The sequence below is a fragment of the Cystoisospora suis genome (genome assembly GCF_002600585.1).
Source record: "Cystoisospora suis strain Wien I chromosome Unknown contig_491, whole genome shotgun sequence".
NCBI lineage: Eukaryota > Apicomplexa > Conoidasida > Eucoccidiorida > Sarcocystidae > Cystoisospora > Cystoisospora suis.
In genome coordinates this window covers 17,684-37,105 of record NW_027153292.1, presented here as the reverse complement: position 1 = coordinate 37,105, position 19,422 = coordinate 17,684, and the positions used below count along the sequence as shown (strand labels likewise).

General features: G+C 55.3%; 5 protein-coding genes across 5 annotated transcripts; 2 read left to right on the top strand and 3 right to left on the bottom strand.

Annotated features, from left to right (window-relative positions):
- Nucleotides 1-118: 118 nt before the first annotated feature.
- CSUI_001251 (uncharacterized protein) lies at nt 119-4,802 on the bottom strand (the record flags this gene model as incomplete). The annotated part of the gene is made up of 5 exons (XM_068061457.1): nt 3,225-4,802; nt 2,495-2,648; nt 1,300-1,443; nt 509-732; nt 119-295 (listed from the first exon to the last, which is right to left on the bottom strand). The coding sequence occupies exons 1-5, from the start codon at nt 3,804-3,806 to the stop codon at nt 119-121; spliced, it is 1,281 nt and encodes a 426-aa protein (XP_067926571.1). The 5' UTR covers nt 3,807-4,802.
- CSUI_001250 (mitochondrial large subunit ribosomal protein) lies at nt 3,696-7,159 on the top strand. Its single transcript, XM_068061456.1, has 5 exons — nt 3,696-5,219; nt 5,758-6,203; nt 6,358-6,456; nt 6,576-6,670; nt 7,037-7,159. The coding sequence occupies exons 1-2, from the start codon at nt 4,778-4,780 to the stop codon at nt 5,904-5,906; spliced, it is 591 nt and encodes a 196-aa protein (XP_067926570.1). The 5' UTR covers nt 3,696-4,777; the 3' UTR covers nt 5,907-6,203; nt 6,358-6,456; nt 6,576-6,670; nt 7,037-7,159.
- CSUI_001249 (uncharacterized protein) lies at nt 6,781-10,470 on the bottom strand. The gene has a single exon (XM_068061455.1). The coding sequence runs from the start codon at nt 9,988-9,990 to the stop codon at nt 7,405-7,407; it is 2,586 nt and encodes an 861-aa protein (XP_067926569.1). The 5' UTR covers nt 9,991-10,470; the 3' UTR covers nt 6,781-7,404.
- Nucleotides 10,471-13,012: 2,542 nt separating this feature from the next.
- On the bottom strand, nt 13,013-13,426 carry CSUI_001248 (uncharacterized protein; the record flags this gene model as incomplete). The annotated part of the gene is made up of 2 exons (XM_068061454.1): nt 13,308-13,426; nt 13,013-13,217 (listed from the first exon to the last, which is right to left on the bottom strand). Exons 1-2 carry the CDS (start codon nt 13,382-13,384, stop codon nt 13,013-13,015), a joined length of 282 nt encoding a protein of 93 aa, XP_067926568.1. The 5' UTR covers nt 13,385-13,426.
- A 435-nt stretch (nt 13,427-13,861) lies between these two features.
- Nucleotides 13,862-18,740, top strand: CSUI_001247 (chaperone protein). The gene is made up of 2 exons (XM_068061453.1): nt 13,862-15,843; nt 17,017-18,740. Exons 1-2 carry the CDS (start codon nt 14,364-14,366, stop codon nt 18,576-18,578), a joined length of 3,042 nt encoding a protein of 1,013 aa, XP_067926567.1. The 5' UTR covers nt 13,862-14,363; the 3' UTR covers nt 18,579-18,740.
- The last annotated feature ends 682 nt before the right edge of the window (nt 18,741-19,422 follow it).

Sequence of the window (19,422 nt, the reverse complement as noted above, 5' to 3'; positions counted from 1 at the left end):
GTCACATTGATTCGCCCCCTGGCAGCCAGGCAGGTCCCGCTAGCACTCACATAGTTGCCACCGCTGGGGCTATCTCTTTGTGCCAGAGGTTTTAAGCGGAGATAACCAGCCAGTTTTCTTACAAGCCTTCCTCCGAACTTTCCAACACTGGATACAGAGGATGACGACTGTCTTGGGAATGCACGTCAAGCAGAAAGTCCGGGACCTCATCGGCTCGGAAGGCCGAAGCAATCTCAATTTCGCCAGAAAGTTCGTTCCGTCGGCCAATACCAGCTTGCTGGAAATGCGTGTCACTCTGAATGAAAAAAAGACAACACCGGGATCGAGCTATAGTCGCCGAGTACCGCCGGTGGAGAAACGCTTGCCGCGCTATCAGAGACTCCTCTGAATTCGCCAATGTCCCACGGCTCCGTGCAAAGAAGATTAGCTCCATGCACACCCCATTAAAAACCAGCAGACGATACCCCCCCCACCCAACAGGGACATACAGCTGCATGCCACAACTTACATAGTAATAAAGCAGAATGTAATATGGTCTCTTCACGTCTGTTCGGGCCGCCCGTGGATACATTCTGCCAGTATCGTCCGACAAAATGATGATGCCAACGTTCAACCCGTCTTCAATCGCTCCGACATCGAACCCGGTACCCCAGTGTACGGCACCCGGACGGCTGAGCTCGTAGTGCACTGCCTCTGCCTTGCCTTGAGGCGTCGAAGTGTCCATAATAATGTCTGAGGAGACAGCAGCACGAAGACGGCAGGAGTCGCTAGCGTTCCAATGCAACAAAGTCTAAAATTATATTGACCGTCACCTGCTAGTAGAACAACAGCTCGCCGCTGCTAAACACGGTCCCGAATTCTAACGAACTAACACTCGCTGTGTTGCGCATCCCGGAAGGGAGGTTGCCGAATCAGGTTCTATGGTTGCGTGCAACCGCGAAACCGCCGAGTGACCCGCCTGCGCACACTGGGGCCGCAAACACTCTGTGAGAGTCTTGGCTTTCATCCAGATGCGCTAGTACCTTCAACCAGAGGTTTCCCCGAGGCCTCTCGGACAGTCGTAAGTTCACCCAGCTTACATTCAACTTCTAAACCGGAGCAATAAAATTCCAGCTTGAAGCGGAACAACAAAATACCAGCCTGATTGCGGGTACATCTCGGAAATTTGGAATAGACACCAGCCGGTACACACGACTACAGATAACCTCTAACGGCCCAGAGACGCGCTTCGGCGTATGCAGGCCCGAACACGGACGCCACTTGACTGCACCGTGAAAAACGGTAAAGGGCCGAGCTCACGACCAGTATTGCGATACTGGTCACTGGAGAGGATTGTCGTCGGCGACCACAGATCGAACCACTGTTCGTCTTCGAGTACGGACAGGACGGAAAGACGCTCCATGAACGCCTTCGCATCCCACGTCGGCCAAGGCTTCTTTTCTGCTGCAGAGATGCAAAAGCAAGGCAGTCTGGTTGAAATCGCGATCTCTCTCGTGTACGGGGAGCACTGCTGGCCACAAGAAGACGCCACTCAGTCCACTGCAGTCTAGACCAGCACGCCCGGCTACTTAATTTCGCGAAACACGGACGAAGTAATTTGCAGATGAGCAAGCAGCCGAAACGCGTTATTGTCCATGTGGTGAGAGTGCCCTCAACAGACCCCCGCAACCAACCGCGAATCAGCGACAAGCACTACTCCCGTCATTATCCCCATGGGTCTAGACATGCGGGCCGCCTTCAAACCTCACTTTGATTCTACACTACAACGATTGCCACGCATATACCCCTACGGAAGCAGTTAGAAAAAAGCCCGCACCGCCGCATGCACACTGGAGTACGAGGCAACGGAGAGATGTGAAGGAGACTGGACATATTACACAGCTGGGCCACCCTGGTGTACGACTAACGTCTTGCAGAACGGCGCAGCGGCGCTCACACCTACAGCCGACCCCGCAGCACAGTTTGGCTTCCCAAATCAAGCCCGGAAGCCACAAGTGATTACTCGTCCCAAATCCAAATATCCACAAAAGGGGGACCCCACAACACTCACGTCGTTCGCTTGCCAAGTTTATGGAGACGTAGAACACGGAACAAACTGGGATCGGAACGGAGAAGTACATCGATGGCGGACACACCTCGAAATAAACTGACTAAATCCGGGAAAGGGGGCGGGGAACGGCGTGCACTCGGCTGAAAGAACTCGGTGACCCGAGTCGAGCACAGGTACGGCTCCAGACAACTACCGGAGGTACGGATACACTGACACTAGGACGGGTCCGCCTCGCCTACTTACAGTCTACAGATGGTCGGAGACTCGCAGATGGTGGTCTTGTGAATCGCTCTTCCAGCTTACTATTGATGCTGCGGTACCGAGACAGTAGAAAAGCTTTCGGCCGCAAAAACGATCATCCGAGAGGAAAAAAAGCACTTATCCAAAACACGAGGCTGCAGGTGCGGCCGCGGGAAACCCGCGAAAAACACTACGGTCGCTCACCTGTAGTCGACAACGGGTATCCAACAAAGCCATCAGCTGCCGCTGTTCTGATGTCCTTCATCGTCAGCGAGCCGAAGACGGAGTATTTATGCCGTAGCTCTTCGAGGCAACTAGCGATGCTGTGGTACAGGCAATCACCGCCTCCTCCACTCTCCTGAGAGAATAAGCACTCGCCACTCGTGGTCAGCTGTCCACTCGGAACCCCGAAGAAATACTCAGGCCGTGACTATGTCAGCACTTCATACCCTAAGACACTCACACTCGGAACGCCGGCCAGAGAAATGCTGTTGGCAGAGGAAATAAACAGCCGAACTGAGGCTGGAGCACACGATGGAGCGTCACGCTGGGGCTCCTGATTCTCATTCTGAAGATGCGAATCAGTTTCCGAAGAAGCGCTCTCGGCCGCTTGATGAACCCAACATGCGGTGTATCTACTTCGGTGCACTTAGATCAAGGCTTCAGAACGCCCACAAACAGTCACCCCTTGAGGTCACCGTCACACTGAGCAACACAGCCAGAAGTGGTATGTCAGTCTGTTTTTCCCCCTTGCAACCTAGAACCAGCGAGTTCGGCTTAGAGCAGACGCGAGAAAAACGACAAAATCTTTTGCCGAAAAAGAAAAAAAGACCGAAACTCCACCAGCCTTGACAGTGAATGCACTTGTGAGCTGAAAAGAACCTGCAGGTGCGGGAACTGGCAAGTTGCAAAACTTCTGATAGGATACTCTTACCCTCCTGTGAACAGAAACTCCATATGGAGCTGCTCGAGTCTGCCACTGGTGGGCGGCCTTTTGCCAACCAGCTTCCGTCCTCCAGGCTTGCCGGGTACCTGCCTCGGCTGCGGTGAGACCGAAAAATACTCGAGGAAGCGAACCAGAGTGACTCGCCAACCTGTTCGTTCCCCCCCTGGCTTCCTCGCCGCTGCCGCCATCGGATTCTGTAAAGAGACGACGGCCGGATGAGTCACGTCTTGGCTGAATCCAATGCCCAGTCTCCGAGTGTCCCCGACAGGAAACCAGCTCGTCCACAAGAGGAGAGTAAATGAGGGCAACTAAAGCTCCATGTGATGAGCTCCGGTGACATGTCGAGAATGCACTGGAAAGTGGAGCTGACGAAAGCAAAACTCCGGCAGGACGGGAAGCGGGACTACCGCCTCGCCCAAGAAGCAGAAAGGCGATGGCGGCTGCAGAGTACAAACTAGCAGCTCGAGAAGCTAAAGCTAGACGCATGATGATCCGAGTTACGCGGCCCAGAGACGGCATGCAAACTGATTGAAGAAGACTACCCTTGTCTCCGCGGCCCCGTTGAACCATAGGGAAGAAGTGACCCGCTGAGTGCGCCAGAAGCGCCACAATGGGTCACACAAGCTGAAATTCGAGTCTGTCACAAAGGACCAGACAAACCACCGTCCGGTGGAAAGAGGAAGCAACAACAGTTTTTCACAGCCCCTTGTCGGTGCGAGACACGGATCGCCACGGAGAACACAGTCCCTAGCAGCTCCGCCGGATAAAGAGCAGCAGGAATAGAAATCAGAACTATGCCTATCTTCAACTCGACGCACTACCCCGAGAGAGTGTCGCGACACCCGAGGTGGGAAAAACTCCGTTCGTGTGACCGAGCAACCGCGGTGTCTCGCCGATCCCCGGTCGAGTCCGGCCTCGCCCTTCTCCGTTTCCTCAGTTAAAACTGTACGGCCTCATGGGCAGAAAACTTGCGCGTTTGTCCGTGTTAACCATATCTCTCCCCAGCAGACGTGATCGCCGGGTCCACGAGGACCGGGATCGGGAGACCTCTCGAGGCAGATCGATGCGTCCGCATGCGGTGTACGGTGGACGCTCGCTTAGCACCGCGCTCCGTCTCCCTCTTCCTCAACTCTGGCACCAGGCTGGCATGGACTCAGAAACCACAGCCATTGTGTGGACGTATCGGGAGTGTTGAGACCGACGGCACAGTCTCGCACAGAGGGAGGACGGAGTGCTGTGCAGTGTACATGCGGACACTTTCAACACTCTGAAGCGCCTTTCTTCCGATCTCCTCTTTGTTGGATTCCATCCCCAACACGAGCGCTGGGGCGTGCGCATGGCGTCGTTTTTCTTCTCATTGCCAAGGTGGCGACCCGTGCGCTCTGTCTTTGTTGCAGTCAGATGCGGTATGGATACTGGTGGCATTGCATGCTCGGGTTGTTACTAGTTGGGTCACGTTCTGTAAACAGCGGACTCCGGCCGAAGGAACCTGAGGCCGAAGTGATAGACGGTGGCCAGTGCAAACCTGGATCCCGAGTACCATGCCGCAGCCTGCGGGGACGTTCGGTTCTTTACTTCCCGTTTGGAGGGCGGCGTGCGATCAACTCGGGCACCTCGTGAACCGCACTTCCAGCGGCCGTCCGCAGCTCCTCAGGCAACGGCTTTTTTCCACGTCCCCGGCGGTCCGCCAGGCTGAAGGGGTCAAGAACGAAAGCCAGACCAGCCTTTTTCCCGAGGACGAATGTCCATCAGAAGGAGAGCCTCTGTGCAGTTTGGCGGAATCCGATCCTCCCAAAGCCCGAGCTGCTGTCGAAAGAAGCGCGGTTTGGGGTTTCAGTCGGCCATCCGGATTGGCAGATACGTCCAGTGTTCAAAGTCATCGGGACCGAAGTGGTATACTGTATTTTTCGGGGTGGGAATCCGAGCGGCTCTGTCGAAGGTCCAAAGCAGCAAATCATGTTCCGTTCAGTGTTCGCCGAACAGGTATGAAGGGCGATCTGCGGCGCGGCAGTCCGTTGGTTGCGTGACTAGCATCCCAGTCGTCCCGGTTAGGATCGCAGCGGAGGCGAATTCATACTCTCCGCTCGGGTTCGTAGAAAGCGGTCAGCAAAACCGAGATCGCCTGCTGCTATGCGTGTGCGTAGTCGTGTGACGACATCGACTGACCCCTATAGCTTCCAGCTGCTCAAGACAAGCCCAGGCGCAGTGTACAGATGAGATCACCTCAGCGCGGGGCCCTGATGCAAACTCGGCCCGATAGCGACAGCGTTCGAGTAAACAGATTTCTCCCAACTGTGAATTGGACGCGCACTCAACGCGTTCGGAGGAGCAAAGCGAACACACTGGACAGCTTACTCTCGGTCCAGGGTATCCGGAGTGTCCGTGCGCGGTCCGGTGCTCGCGAACCCCGTAGCGCAATTGCCCTGACCCGGCCGAGATCGAACAAGGTTTCCCGTTCTTGAGAGATACCTGCCTTGGTTCTGCTGCCTTTTCTTTCTTGGGCTTCGTCTTCGTATCTCAGCTTCGGACAACGTCCCAGTGTACCTCCACTGGCAAAACAACCGGAACAAGGTTTCTACAGTTGTGCGCAAAGTCCAGGGAAGCAAGCGCGTAAGCGAGATACACTCTACTGATATGGGTCCGGCGGTAGCTCTACCTTGCAAGAGTTAAGAGCGGGCATTCTAGCAGACTGCTGGAATCGCAAGGAGGATGTGAGCTGAGGCCGGCAGACTTGGTGTGGTGGGAACCGGCTATTCAGCACTACCGTGAGCGTGGGCAACGGCCGCGGAAGGAAGGCCAGGGAAGGGAGGTGAACAAAGCCTGGGCACGCGCAGCCTCTCAGCTCGTCAGCAGGACGGGCTGGGGAAACAGTTAGCGGTTCAACTGGCATCGTGCTTTGGGGCGATGACCGCAAAAAGCGTGGCTTCTTCCCACTACAGGAGCATAACTCAAGGAAGGCAGCTTGTGGTAGGTCGCATTTCGCTGATGCGTAGTCTCGCTTCAGCATTTTTAGATGCCCTCTTTCTGCAGGAAACTCTCCGTTGCCAATCTCGTTGAGGTGAGAGTCTGGCCTCCCGGCCTTGCAGTATCGGGCCGCATCTCGGCTACCCCTGTTTTGCAGGTCCTAAAAGCTGAGTTGGCCGCTCTTTGTAAAGCCCCCGTCGTAGAAAGAGAAGGTTGGCTCGAAGTCCGAGGAAATCACAAGAAGCTGATCAAAGAGGCAAGTCTACTCTCTTCACGCAGCGGAAGCCGTAGCAACTGGGCTTTATGAAGGTGGCAGTCAGGGAGATTCAAAACTCTCTTTCCTTAAGCTACGGTGCCGTGTGAATTTTGCTTCAGTGGCTCCAGCAGATCGGCTACTGACGTCGCCGCACATTCCGCAGCCTGACTTCGTCTTCTTACTTCTTCCGCTTAAGGCGGCTGCGCCATTGCAGGTGAGATGTGCAGTACGAGTCCAACGGCTGGGCGTCGCTCGTGAAGACGCGGTTACCCTCCCGCGACGGGTAGGATGTCAGCCTGTCTGGGCGGCATCCCCGAGTCTTAGGTAGACAATCTGTCGGGCAAAATTGCTGTGGAGCAATGCCGTGCGAGAATGTTTTTCGAACCCGGAATTCTGTTCGCCCGGACAGTGTGGTTTCCCTTGGAAGATACTGTCAGTGTGTGTCACAATCATGGATACGCAGTACCGGAGACGTCCGGAACCAAACTTTTGCAAGTCATCATGTCCGTCGGCCTTGCCAGTATTACCGGGAATCACAGTAGACGTCGCACAACAAAAGTGCTCTTCGCTGTGTCTTCAGCTTCGGTGAGCGGCCAAGATTACAGCGAATTCCGTATGAAAAGATTTGCACGGAAACGACGGAGGCAGGTGTACGGAGATATGCATATAATTAATCAGAAAAATCCTCCTAGTGAATCGATCCTCGGGATCCAAGCCTACCCACTGTCACTTGGGCAATACTCTTGAAGCAGTGCTTCGTTGTCAGTCTCCGTGTGCAATAGTATTTGTGCTCCCTGCCTGCCGCAAGCAGACACATGGGAAACCAGGACCGGACCGCGGAGCACCAGCCACAGAACACCAAAGGGCAATCGACGAGTAGATCGCCAGATAGTATATTTGACGTGCAAAGTATGTCAATTCTAGGTTTGCTGGAACGTGGTGGACACTTTAGATGACTGAATCGAGGCCGATCCGGTATTCCGTAGAAGCGTAAGAGAAGCAACCCGCGGTCTTGTTTGTCACTTCCTTCGAGCGCTGAACGTAGACGACGCGGTCCGATCGGTGGCACTCTTGTTTGGCGTGCTCCGCTTCGTACTCAGCTAGCTGTATGGTTAACATGTTTTCGCAAGAGTCATCCAGCAGCGGAAAATCCGCGCCCACCCCCCTTCTGGCGGATATATGCGTAGCCCATCGCGTTCGCGTTCCTGTAGATCGCCATTCCGAGGGCTCCATAGCTTTGACCCTTTGGACCGCCGTCATGGACGGTTGACAAGCGACGGTGGGGACATCTGCCCCCTCGGCATCATCTTGTGTTGCCTCGTTGAAAAGCACCGGGTGGGGGTCGTCACACCCCTTGGTGAAGCTGAAGGCCGCCTCATTAGGACATTTCTGAAACCGGTCTCGGGCCTTCTTTATCATATGTGGATCCATGCCTACCTCGACAATCCAGTCAATGGAAGCGTTCACATGCGCAAGAGTGGGGAACAGTGGGGACGACGCGATGGAGGACGGGTTTCCTGGTGTCGGCCTCAGTAGCTGTCCAAATTCCTTGGTCACCTGGCAGCGGGACTCTGCCGTATTGAGCACTTCACCGGTTAAGCTGCCAGGTTCAGTAACGAGAGAATCAGCTCGATTTTCTTGGACAACGCTGGCGGACGTTGACTGTGCGCTTAGCCGACGCCCCGGAACACGATGTGTCTCTCTGTCCGAACTCTTGGAGCCAGACAAAGAAAAGTCTCTGCCGCCCCCAGTATCGGGTAACCTGTCGTGGTCAGGTCGCACGAAAGACGACTTACAACAGGCGCTGGCCGCGGGCCGGACGAGCCCCTGCTCTGCGCGCGCTAACCCTGCTGAAGCGTATCCGACGCACTCCGTTTCTGCATCTGTCTGTAACGGAAAGTGAGGAAGTTCCTCATTGGATGACGAGCTGGTGTCAGAGTCATTGACCTCCAGGAAATCCTCAGCAGATGAGGTAGTACCACCCGAATCCAGTTCATCGGAAAAAGCGGTCCACCGATGTGAAGAGGAAAGGCTAGTGCCTCGACGAGAAGAAGCGTCACCGCTGCCGAGGCCAGAACTACGCCAGAACGGCGTATCCGGGACACGAGCACTACGCCCGTTCTTTAGACACTCCCGCACGGCATACGTGCCTCGCGGCAGAAAAGTGGCAGCAGAGTCACCCGCGGCCGCTGGGGGTTCTCCCTCACCGGCCGAACCGTGGTAACGGCTTCGAGTGATTCGGGATCCGTGCTGGAGTGTCTTCTTGAGAGAATAAACGACACCTTTTCGAAGGAGAGAAAGGCTCCCTCGCGACGTAGGAATCTTTGATCCCCTCTCCGAAGGAAATCCCTCGGAGTGACCAGAGCTGCCCCAGCACGTCAAATCAGTCATACCTGGTTTGGTCGAGATCCTCCGCAACCAGCGGCCCGCTCTGCATCGAATCGAAACGCTGTCGACATTTGAGCCGCGCCTGCCGTTCGGCACTGTCCTGCGAGCGTCCTGTCGATCCACGTTGCCGGCGCCGCCTACGCGCTCCGGCTCCAGACCACTGGTGAGAACCGCTGGCCCGGCACACTGTGACAGGTACACTCTCCCTTTGGTTCGACCGGCAGAGGACGCCACCCCGTAACCCGGCAACGACCTGTGACCCTCCAAGAACGCTGCTCCATGGTCCGGGCGGCGAAGGCCCGAAAAGTCTATCCAAGACACGCCGCTAGCTTCGCTCGTTGATTCCGTGGAGGATAATTCACTGAAGTCTTCGCGGGAATCCGAGGAGCGAGCGCCGGCGCAATCCTGGATCTTCCGCGCAGTGTTCGACTCTCTCAGGCAGCTGGCGTCGTGGTGGTTATCAGCCGGACAAGTATCTTCTTGCACGGTGGGGCAACTGCGAAGGCTAGGGGAAAACCGCCGAGAAGCCATATCGCGGCAACATGAGGGGCGCACGCGTGCACCTGCATTTCTTCGCGAGCGCGATTTCTTTTTTGCACTGCGCTGGCCTGCCCCGAACTCCTGTCCCCCGGCGATATCGTGGTCAACTGGCACCCCGCTGGCACACACATTTGCCGGGGACGATGTACTCGGGTGAGCGGTTCCCTCGCCAGTTTTCAGCCGGGATGCCTGGCCGACGGCCTCCCACTCAGCGAGGAGTGACCCCACAGTCAAATTCGAGCATGTGAACCCCTTCGGACACTCGTAGCGTAGCTCGCGAACTCGATCAGAGGCTTCTAGTGCTTCCGGAATGAAGTTCTCTCCACCGGTGGCTGTAGGCGAGCTGTAATTGCGCCTCTTCTCCGAAAGTACAGCACCCCTGTCGGAAATAATTTTTCCTCGCACAACGCCAGCTCCAGCAGGCCGACCAGAGGTCCCTGACGGGCGTGGACATATATGTGTTTTGCCCGCTGACTCAGATCGCGATTTGTTGCCCCTTGCCGTGCCTTGATGCTCGGGCAGTCCTCTTGGGCACAGGCCGCTGGGTCGCTGGGCCTTCTGAGAGGGAACCTTTCTGTCTCCAAGCTTCGTCCACTGTCTCTGCATTTTCCAGGATATAAACTACAAAAACGGTCACGAGGCCGGCAATTTTGCTATCAACGCACAACCCCGGAAACGAGCTGGCGAGGAAGACCGGACGCAAGCACCCAGATGTGATACGCGTCACTTCCGCTGCCTGGCTCACCTGACAGCGACAGCTAGGAAAGCCGGAGAACCAGAAGCTAATGGAAGTGAACGCGCTCCTGGCACGAACTCAAGGGGATTCTAACATGAGACTGGAAAAGTGTGATAAAGTTCGGCCCCTTTAGCCGGTGTTGACACTTTCTGTGGAAATTGCGTACACGCTGCTCCAGCAACTGCGCTGTCAACGGCGCTGTCTGTCGACGTGCCGGCACGCGCCGATGCACCGAGCTGACCAGCCCAGCCGAACCGGACGCAGCCGCAACTGAACGTGCCCAGAAATCTTTCCCACAAGAAAACTGGCCAGGTAGTGCCCAATATCGCTCCCCGTGGGCGAGACTACAGCCGCCTTCGTGGACTTCCTGTTGTGATGAGGGTTACAAGCAGGCACTTTCTGACTTGGCGCTCCCAGGCGGTGTTGCACCTCCTCGTAGCGACTGTTTCGAACAGCGATTTCGATACACGGTAGAACTGCTAGCTACGCTCGCTTCGGTCGTTGCTGCGCTACAGAACGAATTACGAAGGCACTTCCGACTCCTGCTGCAATTCGTCATGGCGTTGTGTGCACGCGGTTCCCGTAGTTTCTTCAGCACCTCGGATGAGTTCGATCCAAGAAGGTACGACGTCGTGCATCCTACCCCTAAGAGGCGGATACAGGGTGTAACAAAGCACGTGGTCTACGGCTGGAAACGAAGTTATACCTCCTGTTATCCAGTCTGTCTTAGGGTGCGTCACTTGTCCGGTTTGAAGAGTCCTTAACGCTAGTCACCGGTAAACTATCACCTGGAGAAAAGTCTACGGATTGGTGATCCACAGCCGCCGGCCAGCCTTGAGACACCCAAGAATTTCCTCCAGTGACTAGGCGTGGCTTTCTGTTTCGTTTCGGCATCATCCCTGCTGCGCGGGATACACATGTCCTGCTAGTACAGCCACGTGCCGTAGTCCACCTGCTGACTCCCGGGGTGAAACTTGTCCACCGACCCGTAGAGCCGATTGTTGTCAGGAAGAACGTTTCTTGGCATCAGAGAAGAAAGCTTCTCGAAAAAAAAAATGCAGACTCAACCGTTGTCACTCCACTAGTCGTCAGGAGGAACACCTCGTGACACGGGAGCTTGCAGTGGCAAGATGTGGCATCGTAACGCCACTGTCGCAGCGGCGTGCCTTCGGGAGTGCCCGCAGCTCGCTTTAGAGGAGAGCAGGCCTTGCCACCGTAAGAACTGTTACCCTCTCGCGGCTCTTGTACTGTTGTCTGGAAGTCGTAATGTGGTACCTGGAGTGTCAGTGGCGCTCAGTGCTCGTCCACGGTGGAACACTGAGAGCGCCGGAGCTGGACTGTAACGCCGAGCACTTGAGCTGTATGTACACTGACCATCGAATGCCGGCCGTCGTGACAGGAGCACCCTTAGGAAGCACGCTTGTCAAAAATCGCTTCTCGTTATTCGTGGACGCTCCCTCACACTAGCATAATCGCCGGAGTCTTTCCCTCGAGAGGCATTTCACAGGCGTGATCCGCTGACTAACCATCCATTCAAGATGTATTTTCTCGAGAGGGTGCGGCGGTCCCTCGAGTTCCCCGAGGAGCAACGTCCACAGCCGCCAGCCAGGCCCCAGCCTCCTCCGCTCGCTCAGCCGAGTCCCGCAATGACCGACCTCAACAGAATCAATATGGTATCTCGGCTCGTTGAAGCTTCAGCTCCCAGTCCATAACTGGATGATTTGCAGATTACAACTGGTGTCTTCGTGACAACGGGAATCGCGCTGATCGCTGCTACAGCCCTGTCAGCGTCCTGCGAGGGACTTTCGGGTAAGCGGCTCAAACAAGACAACAGGTGACTAAGCGATGCCCTATTGCTGCCCTTGCAGGACCCGCTATGGTTCTGGGATGTGTCCTTAGTTTCGTTAGTCCGCTCGGCACATCCGGCCAAGATCCACTCGTTGACTAGTCTTTACAGGCCGGCGCTCTAGGTGCAGTGATGTGCATCAAGACTCCGACCAGCACCGAAACGCAACATAAAGTTATTATGCACCCCTGGTAAAGACGCAAGAACGATATCCACCAGAAACCATCTACTTGCGTGCATCACCGGTATCTCCAGGTCAATAAAGGAACTCATCCAGGTATTCCCAGCTATGCTGTCTTTCTCAAGAGCGCAACGCACGTCCGTGCCAGGTGTCCCTCACGAGTGGGACTGTCACGATCGGGTGAGTGGTTGTCATCTGGGCCACGTCATTAGACACTACAAGCCTTCCTTTTATTCAGTTTCTTTGACATTGGCCTGGTATTGCCCCACTTTTGCTGCGCTCACTTCGTGGCCTTCACCGCCGAAAGTGGTCCAGGTTTACTTGTATCACCTAGCGGTGGGTGCCGCAGCAATAGCGTGTGTCGTAGCCCAGGCAATGGCAATCGCGAACCGAGTACGTTCTGACATTCCGGTTGCCTGCGAATTTGTTAGCGGTCTCGTCGCTGGCAGGACTGCGGAGACAGAACGCCGCTGCTTTTCTGGTTAACACTCGCCGTTTCCACCGGTACGGTGTTGCTCTCCAAGGGGATAATATCACTAACCTGATCTGAAAATTTTCAGCTGCCCTCCTCGTGGATGCGATGACAAAGATACGAATACTGCAGCACTTGCCCTACGGTAAGGCAGCCGCGTGGAGCAACTGACGAGAAACGAACTTCACTGCGCAACAGGAGCAGCAGAGTACTTGCGTTTGTACATGGAAAACCTGGGCTCCGCTCTGAAAACGCTGTGGACATACATCACCGGGATGTGGCGGGCAACAAAATGATACAACGTGAAAGAACGTGCACTCCTTTAGTCTGGCGGACATGCGTATATATCTCGCGAACCGGCAGTATCCCACCAAGCCTATGCATGGATAATAGTTAGTCCTGCACCTCGCCATCTTCTGGAAGTCGGCTTTCCTTTCGTTCTATGCTGAAATCCAACCGATTCGGGTTTAGCGTGTTTGCTTCCTGCGAGTCGTGGGTGGATGCACACTGCGGGGCGCTCCGAGTTCTTCTCCAGTCGCCCTCCTGCATGGGAATCACTTTTCCAGTGGCAGGGTCAGTGTAGGGCGAGTCCGCTGGCCTGGTGAACACAGGCAACGGTCACCACGCACGGACATGGGGACCCAAACACGATGCAGCAGCGCAAGGTACATTCAACAGTTCAGCTTACTTGTCAAGAGGAGAGGACACCCGAACTTGCGGGACTGTCGCCTCTGTGGCTTTTGTATCTTTCCCCGTACTTGCCATTCTGCTTTAGTGTCTTCTTCACGCACAGACTGTCAAGGCTGTGCAAACTGTCCGACAAGAGGGCGCTCCAATGAGTTCCTGACTGTCGGTGCTCGGATAAGCTACCAGCGGGAAAAACGCTCGGACCGCGGTTTTAGAGTCACCAGTGCTCCATCAAGGACTGCACTATGGCGTGGCGCGGCTCTTCACAGACGTGCATGAAGTACGTGACTTCGGACGCGCGATGCAGCGAAAAATGCACCGACCGCAGCCGAAGCCCTGCAGCGCGGAGGGCAATTGCAGAGGCAGACAGCCTCGATGGCAATGAATGAAGCGGTGACACGAGATTCCTTCTCAGTGTCTCCGAGAGTGTGCTCGAAGGGCCTGACAGCCGGCCGGAATTGTGAAGGCGCCAGGGAAAACACTGGGAGTGAACAAACGTCTAAACGACCCGCTGCTGTGCGTCGGGACCCCTCGCATGGACAGCCTGCCTTTTCACCAAGAAAAAGCAACTGCAAATACAACCGAGCATATGAGGACCGAACTCACCATCAAGCGATATTGTCGGAATACGCCCGAACATATGAGGACCGAACTCATCGTCAAACGATTCCGTGAGAAAAGAAGTGCTCGCGTGTCCCGGCCAAAACTCGGACGGAGCTGACGTTAGCCAGCCGCTCTACGCATCAGAGCGACTGGAAATCGCTCGCTGCGCATCCGCCCCAAGGCTCCGGTGGCCTTTCACACCTGCTAGTGCAAAATGAAGGTTCACCCTTCAGCCGAAGTGCTGCCTTAGAGATTTTTGTTGCTCAGAACAGGCTCTCAGCTCTGGCGGCTGGCCACAGGGGTTCGCAAAGGTCACTGGCCACTCACTTCCCAGGCCGGGCATGCGATTTCCCAAGGTAGAACTCGGGCAAGTACACCCGCCATCGGTAAGAGCTCTCAGACAAGGTTCCAGTTCGTTTTCGTCACTCCAATTGCTAGTTCTGTTGCCCAAAGTATGAAGAGTTTCCGCACTTGCAAGCATCTGCCCATGTTATCCCGCGGGAACTGGCTCGCGAAGCCAGCAGAGCTGCTTGGGGAGCGGCTTTTGTCACGCTCGTGCAGTGCTACAGCGCGGAAGAGGAGTCACCTGAATCCATCTGGAATCGTGGGCGTGAACCGACGGTACGGAGTGATACCCGACCGCGTGTACGGTACTTGCGAGTGGATGAAAGCCAATGTGCGGGCTTGTCGGTTAGGCGTGTGTGGCCATGGAGAGTTTCCGGGAATCGCTGTAGCCGGTCAGGTCCGGTTGCTTTCGTCCGTCGCCAGTTCAGGGTTCTCAGTGAAGGGGGAAGATTATACGGACCGCGCTTTGGAGGCTCTGGCAAGCATGGTCTCACTGGCCCAGGAATATAATCCTCCGACTGTAGAATCCGACCTGCTGGTGCTTGCTCTTCTCAACCAAGGCGAAGATGGCCTATTTACTCGGATAATGAAGCAGGCGGGAGCAGACTTGGTTAAACTTCGCTCCGGTTTGATGGACTTGCTCCGGCGCCAGCCGAAGGTTGCTCCCGGGGGGACGCGCTCATTAGGTCCAGTGCTGCAAAAAGTGTTATCTAGTGCGAATGGCCTACGGCTGCAGTGGCAGGACGAGTACATTTCTGTCGAACATCTTACTGCTGCTCTCGCTGATGAAGATACAAGATTTCTGGAGAAGTACCTCAAGGAATCCAACCTCACGGCGAATGACATTCGCCAGGCAATCAAAGCTATCCGTGGCACCCGCCGTGTGACGACCAAGACACCCGAAACGTCTTACCAGTCGTTAAGGAAGTATGGCCGTGACTTGACTGCAGCTGCGGCTGCAAATGATCTGGATCCGGTAATAGGCCGAGACAAGGAAATTCGTCGCGTCATCCAGATCCTCAGCCGCCGCACGAAGAACAACCCAATCATACTGGGCGATCCCGGCGTCGGCAAGACGGCCATTGCCGAAGGGTTGGCTCAGCGTATCGTCTCTGGAGACGTACCGGACACCCTGGTAGGCAGACAGCTTATCTCACTTGATCTCGGCGCACTTCTGGCAGGAGCGAAGATGCGAGGTGAATTCGAGGAGCGACTGAAAAGCGTGATCAAGGAGGTGCAAGAAAGCTCAGGACAGATCATACTTTTCATAGACGAAATTCACATGGTTGTAGGAGCTGGGTCTGTGGGCGACAGCGGGATGGATGCCGGCAATATTCTGAAGCCCATGCTTGCTCGGGGTGAGCTGCGGTGCATTGGTGCCACGACGTTAGATGAGTATCGGAAGTACGTGGAGAGGGATAAGGCGCTGGAACGTCGATTCCAAGTTGTGTATGTCGAGGAGCCCCGCGTGGAAGACGCGCTGTCTATCCTTCGTGGGCTCAAGGAGAGATACGAGATGCACCATGGTGTCAGCATTCGCGACTCCGCCCTCGTTGCTGCTTGTATGCTCTCGCATAGATACATCCAAGGTAAGGACATTCACCCGTGCCAAGTGAATTGAGGTCACGCCGCCTCGCACGGCGCATGGGTCGCGCCCCCCCCGCACCTTGAATAGGTTCAAGGAGCGAGCACCCGGGTTCGAATTGCTGCGCCACAAGTCCATTCCCTGCTCAGGAGTGAACTAGGTCCAGGAAATTGCTGCTGTCCTGGTCTTATCGGAGAGGTATCAGCACCTTACATTGTGCTCGAAAGTAACAGACTATCGAGTCCGAGTTCCACGTGAAACTTCTTCAGGAACTCTAGGCTTTCTCTCCTGGGATGCGGACATTGCGAAACCAGCGTGCCACTGTAAATTACGGCCGCGATGAAAACGGTCGGTCAGCACGGGTGTTGCACTGGCTGACGGCGCGACCCGCGCCGTCAGTTACGATTGCGGAAGCGCAGATTGGCATCGATCAGCTGCCGCCTCCGTGGAGAAAGCCGGCCATTGTAGCAACAGGAGGGAAGGGGCAGGAGTGACTCCGGGCTGGAGCTGCGCTGGCTCCACGGCTGTCGTGCAGATTTCCCCATGGTGCAGTATGCTGTTATATGAGAACAGTCGCCTGTAGTCAGTTTCTTGAAGCAAGGGGCGGCGAGCGCGGGTAGACTGACGGATTGTGCTACGTGACAGCCCGTGCAGCGCACATTTCCCGTCACCACCCGTGCCTCAGCAAATAGCGCGGTGCTTTTGTGACGTTGCAGGCTACTCCTGAAGACGTGTGTGTCATCGACTACGGAACGGCATGTGGGGTGTAACGAGAGTGCTGCTCGTCAACGGTCCTTGCCCGTACTGTGCATTTGTCACATTTGAAAGCTCTCGTAATGACACATGTGAACGGGAGTCTTTTCTTTCACTTCTTCGGCGGTGTCCGGGTATACGAAGCGTGATGGTCTGTTGGTCGCAGCAGTCGAGATCTCTCAGAAACACCGCATACGACCAGTCCGCGCACCAGGTTCCGGACTGGCCTCAGTCTGGTCGCTCTGTCCCACTCGGAGCAGTGGTCCTTCACAAACACGTTGTGAGACTGAGACGCGACGGGCTTCTACAGCAATGATTGCTTCTGTGTACGCCGAAGTCGAACGCTCCTGTCGGCGCACGGAAACAAAGCCGTTTGTCGGTCAGATCGTATCAGCTGTTCTTCGTGTGTGCGTGTGCAAACCAGATCGCTATCTGCCAGACAAAGCGATTGATCTTGTTGACGAAGCCGCATCGACGTTGAAGATTGAGGTGTCGTCGAAGCCAACACGGCTAGATGAAATAGATCGGAAGTTGATGCAGCTCGAGATGGAAAAGATTTCCATTGTTTCTGACATGAAAGGAGGCCAGGACGCCGCGGAGCAACAACGATTGCAGGCTTTGGAGAAGAAAATGGCGGACCTGAAAGAGGAGCAGTCTAGGATGAACGCGATATGGGAGCAGGAGCGAGCTGAAATTGCCAAAATTGCGGACTTGAAGCAAGAAATAGACGAGGCTAAACTGGAACAACTGAAGGCGGAACGCGAATATAACTTGAACAAAGCTGCGCAGATTAGGTATGGGAAAATCCCTGAACTCACCGCCAAATTGTCCAAGCTTGAGGCCGAAGCAAAGCGGGAAGACCTCTCCTCGGCGCGGCTGCTGCGCGACACCGTTACAGCCGAGGACATCGCTCATGTGGTGGGCTCCTGGACGGGCATACCAGTTAGCAGACTGGTTGAAGGTGAACGGGAGAAGCTCCTCAATCTAGAGCGCGCTTTGAATGAGAGGGTCATTGCCCAGGAACAAGGGGTCCGAGCCGTCGCTGAGGCGATCCAGAGATCCCGGGCGGGACTATGCGACCCTAATCGGCCCATTGCGTCTCTGGTTTTCTTGGGACCTACAGGAGTCGGGAAAACGGAGTTATGCAAAGCTCTTGCGGGCCAGCTGTTCGATACTGAGGAGGCGCTTATTAGGTTCGACATGTCTGAATACATGGAGAAACACTCCACTGCGAGGTTAATTGGTGCTCCACCGGGTTATGTTGGGTTTGACAAAGGAGGACAACTAACAGAAGCTGTCCGGCGTAGGCCGTACGCCGTGGTTCTGTTCGATGAAATGGAGAAAGCGCACCCGGAGGTGTCCAACATTTTCCTACAAATTTTAGAGGACGGAATCCTGACAGATAGTCAAGGGCATACAGTTACGTTCAAGAACTGCATCATTATCTTCACATCCAACCTAGGAAGCGAGCTGCTCCTTCAGTTGGACTCCAATGACGACCCAGCAGTAGTACGCCGGTCTCTAATGGAGCTTGTCAAAGCTCGCCTGCGACCGGAGCTGGTTAATCGTATGGACGAGTTTGTCATCTTCAATCCCCTGAGTGAGTCGAACCTGCTAGGCATTTTCGACCTGGAGCTCGCGAAACTACAGAAGCGGCTCACCGATCGGAGAGTGATTTTGAGCGTTTCGAACTCAGCAAAAGAAGAAATCGTCAAAGGAGCTTATGATCCGAATTTCGGTGCACGTCCTTTAAGGCGGGCAGTTCAACACAGTCTGGAGACCCCGTTGGCAAGGCTGATTTTGTCGGCACTCATTGAGAATAACCGTACAGTAGGAGTGGTTACGGCCCAGGAGGGTGTGCCGACTGGCGGCGAAGAACTGATTGACACCAAGATACCGGACCCACTGCGGTTCTTTCGCTACCCAAAGATTGGAAAGATCGAGCAGGTTTCGCCGGTGTCCGCGTCGACTGACGTATCTGCGTGACGAGTCTGAAACTCCGTCTAGGTCGTCCTTTCCGCAGGGATGGCGCCGACCTCACCTACCATGGGTTTAATACTCCACAAGCGAGGTTCTTTGCCGGAGTTAACAACTAATGGTCTGTGCGAGGATCTTCGTGCAAAGGCTTCCACTTTTCATACGCCGACTGGCGCGCGAATGTCCAGACGCGCATGGAGCTCGGGTACAGGTAAGGCCAGTCCATCCGGACCTAGCTTTTTCTTCGGTGTCGACTAGGGGACTAAGGCTTCCATAGCGTGGACACCGCGAGATCCCATAACGGAAGCGAGTCACTCTCGTGTTCAAACTTCCAGTTTTTGTACGTTCAAACACATTTCCAGTCGACTCCTGGGCACGCAGTGATTGCCCGTGCACTCAAGAGGAACGACTCTCGGTGTGTTGCTGCGTTTCGATAGTTGGCCGCGGAGGCGTTCCAGGAGACAGGTTTACGATGGCAAGAACTCCGCTGCATTTGCACGTGCGCTCTGGAGTGAAAAGCGTGTGAGTGCCAAAAACTGGCAAGCATTCGTGAGTCGACTGCTAGCGAACGGCGGCGGCACCTTGCCACTAACAGCACATATTCGTCTACGGGGTGACATTACTCTCCCTTCACTTTTACACGAAAGGAGGGTGACCGGGGAGGTGACGGTGGCCGTCAGCTCGCATTTCTGGCACTTCGGGCACAGGTTCTGAGTGACAGCCTCTCGGTGCAGGAGAAAACAGACAGATCGAGCCCGTACTCCAAACGTACCGGGATGAATCTAGCGGAGCTTCTTCCGGGTTTTGTTTTGCACACGTGTTCTTGGGACAGTGACAAGCCAACTACCTGGTC

Coding starts and splice junctions, on each gene's coding strand:
- CSUI_001250 (XM_068061456.1), top strand. CDS start 4,778: ATGCCGCAGCCTGCGGGGACGTTCGGTTCTTTACTTCCCGTTTGGAGG. Junction 5,220..5,757: donor GTTCAGTGTTCGCCGAACAG/GTATGAAGGGCG, acceptor TTCGTATCTCAG/CTTCGGACAACGTCCCAGTG.
- CSUI_001249 (XM_068061455.1), bottom strand. CDS start 9,990: ATGCAGAGACAGTGGACGAAGCTTGGAGACAGAAAGGTTCCCTCTCAG.
- CSUI_001247 (XM_068061453.1), top strand. CDS start 14,364: ATGAAGAGTTTCCGCACTTGCAAGCATCTGCCCATGTTATCCCGCGGG. Junction 15,844..17,016: donor CTCGCATAGATACATCCAAG/GTAAGGACATTC, acceptor TGTGCAAACCAG/ATCGCTATCTGCCAGACAAA.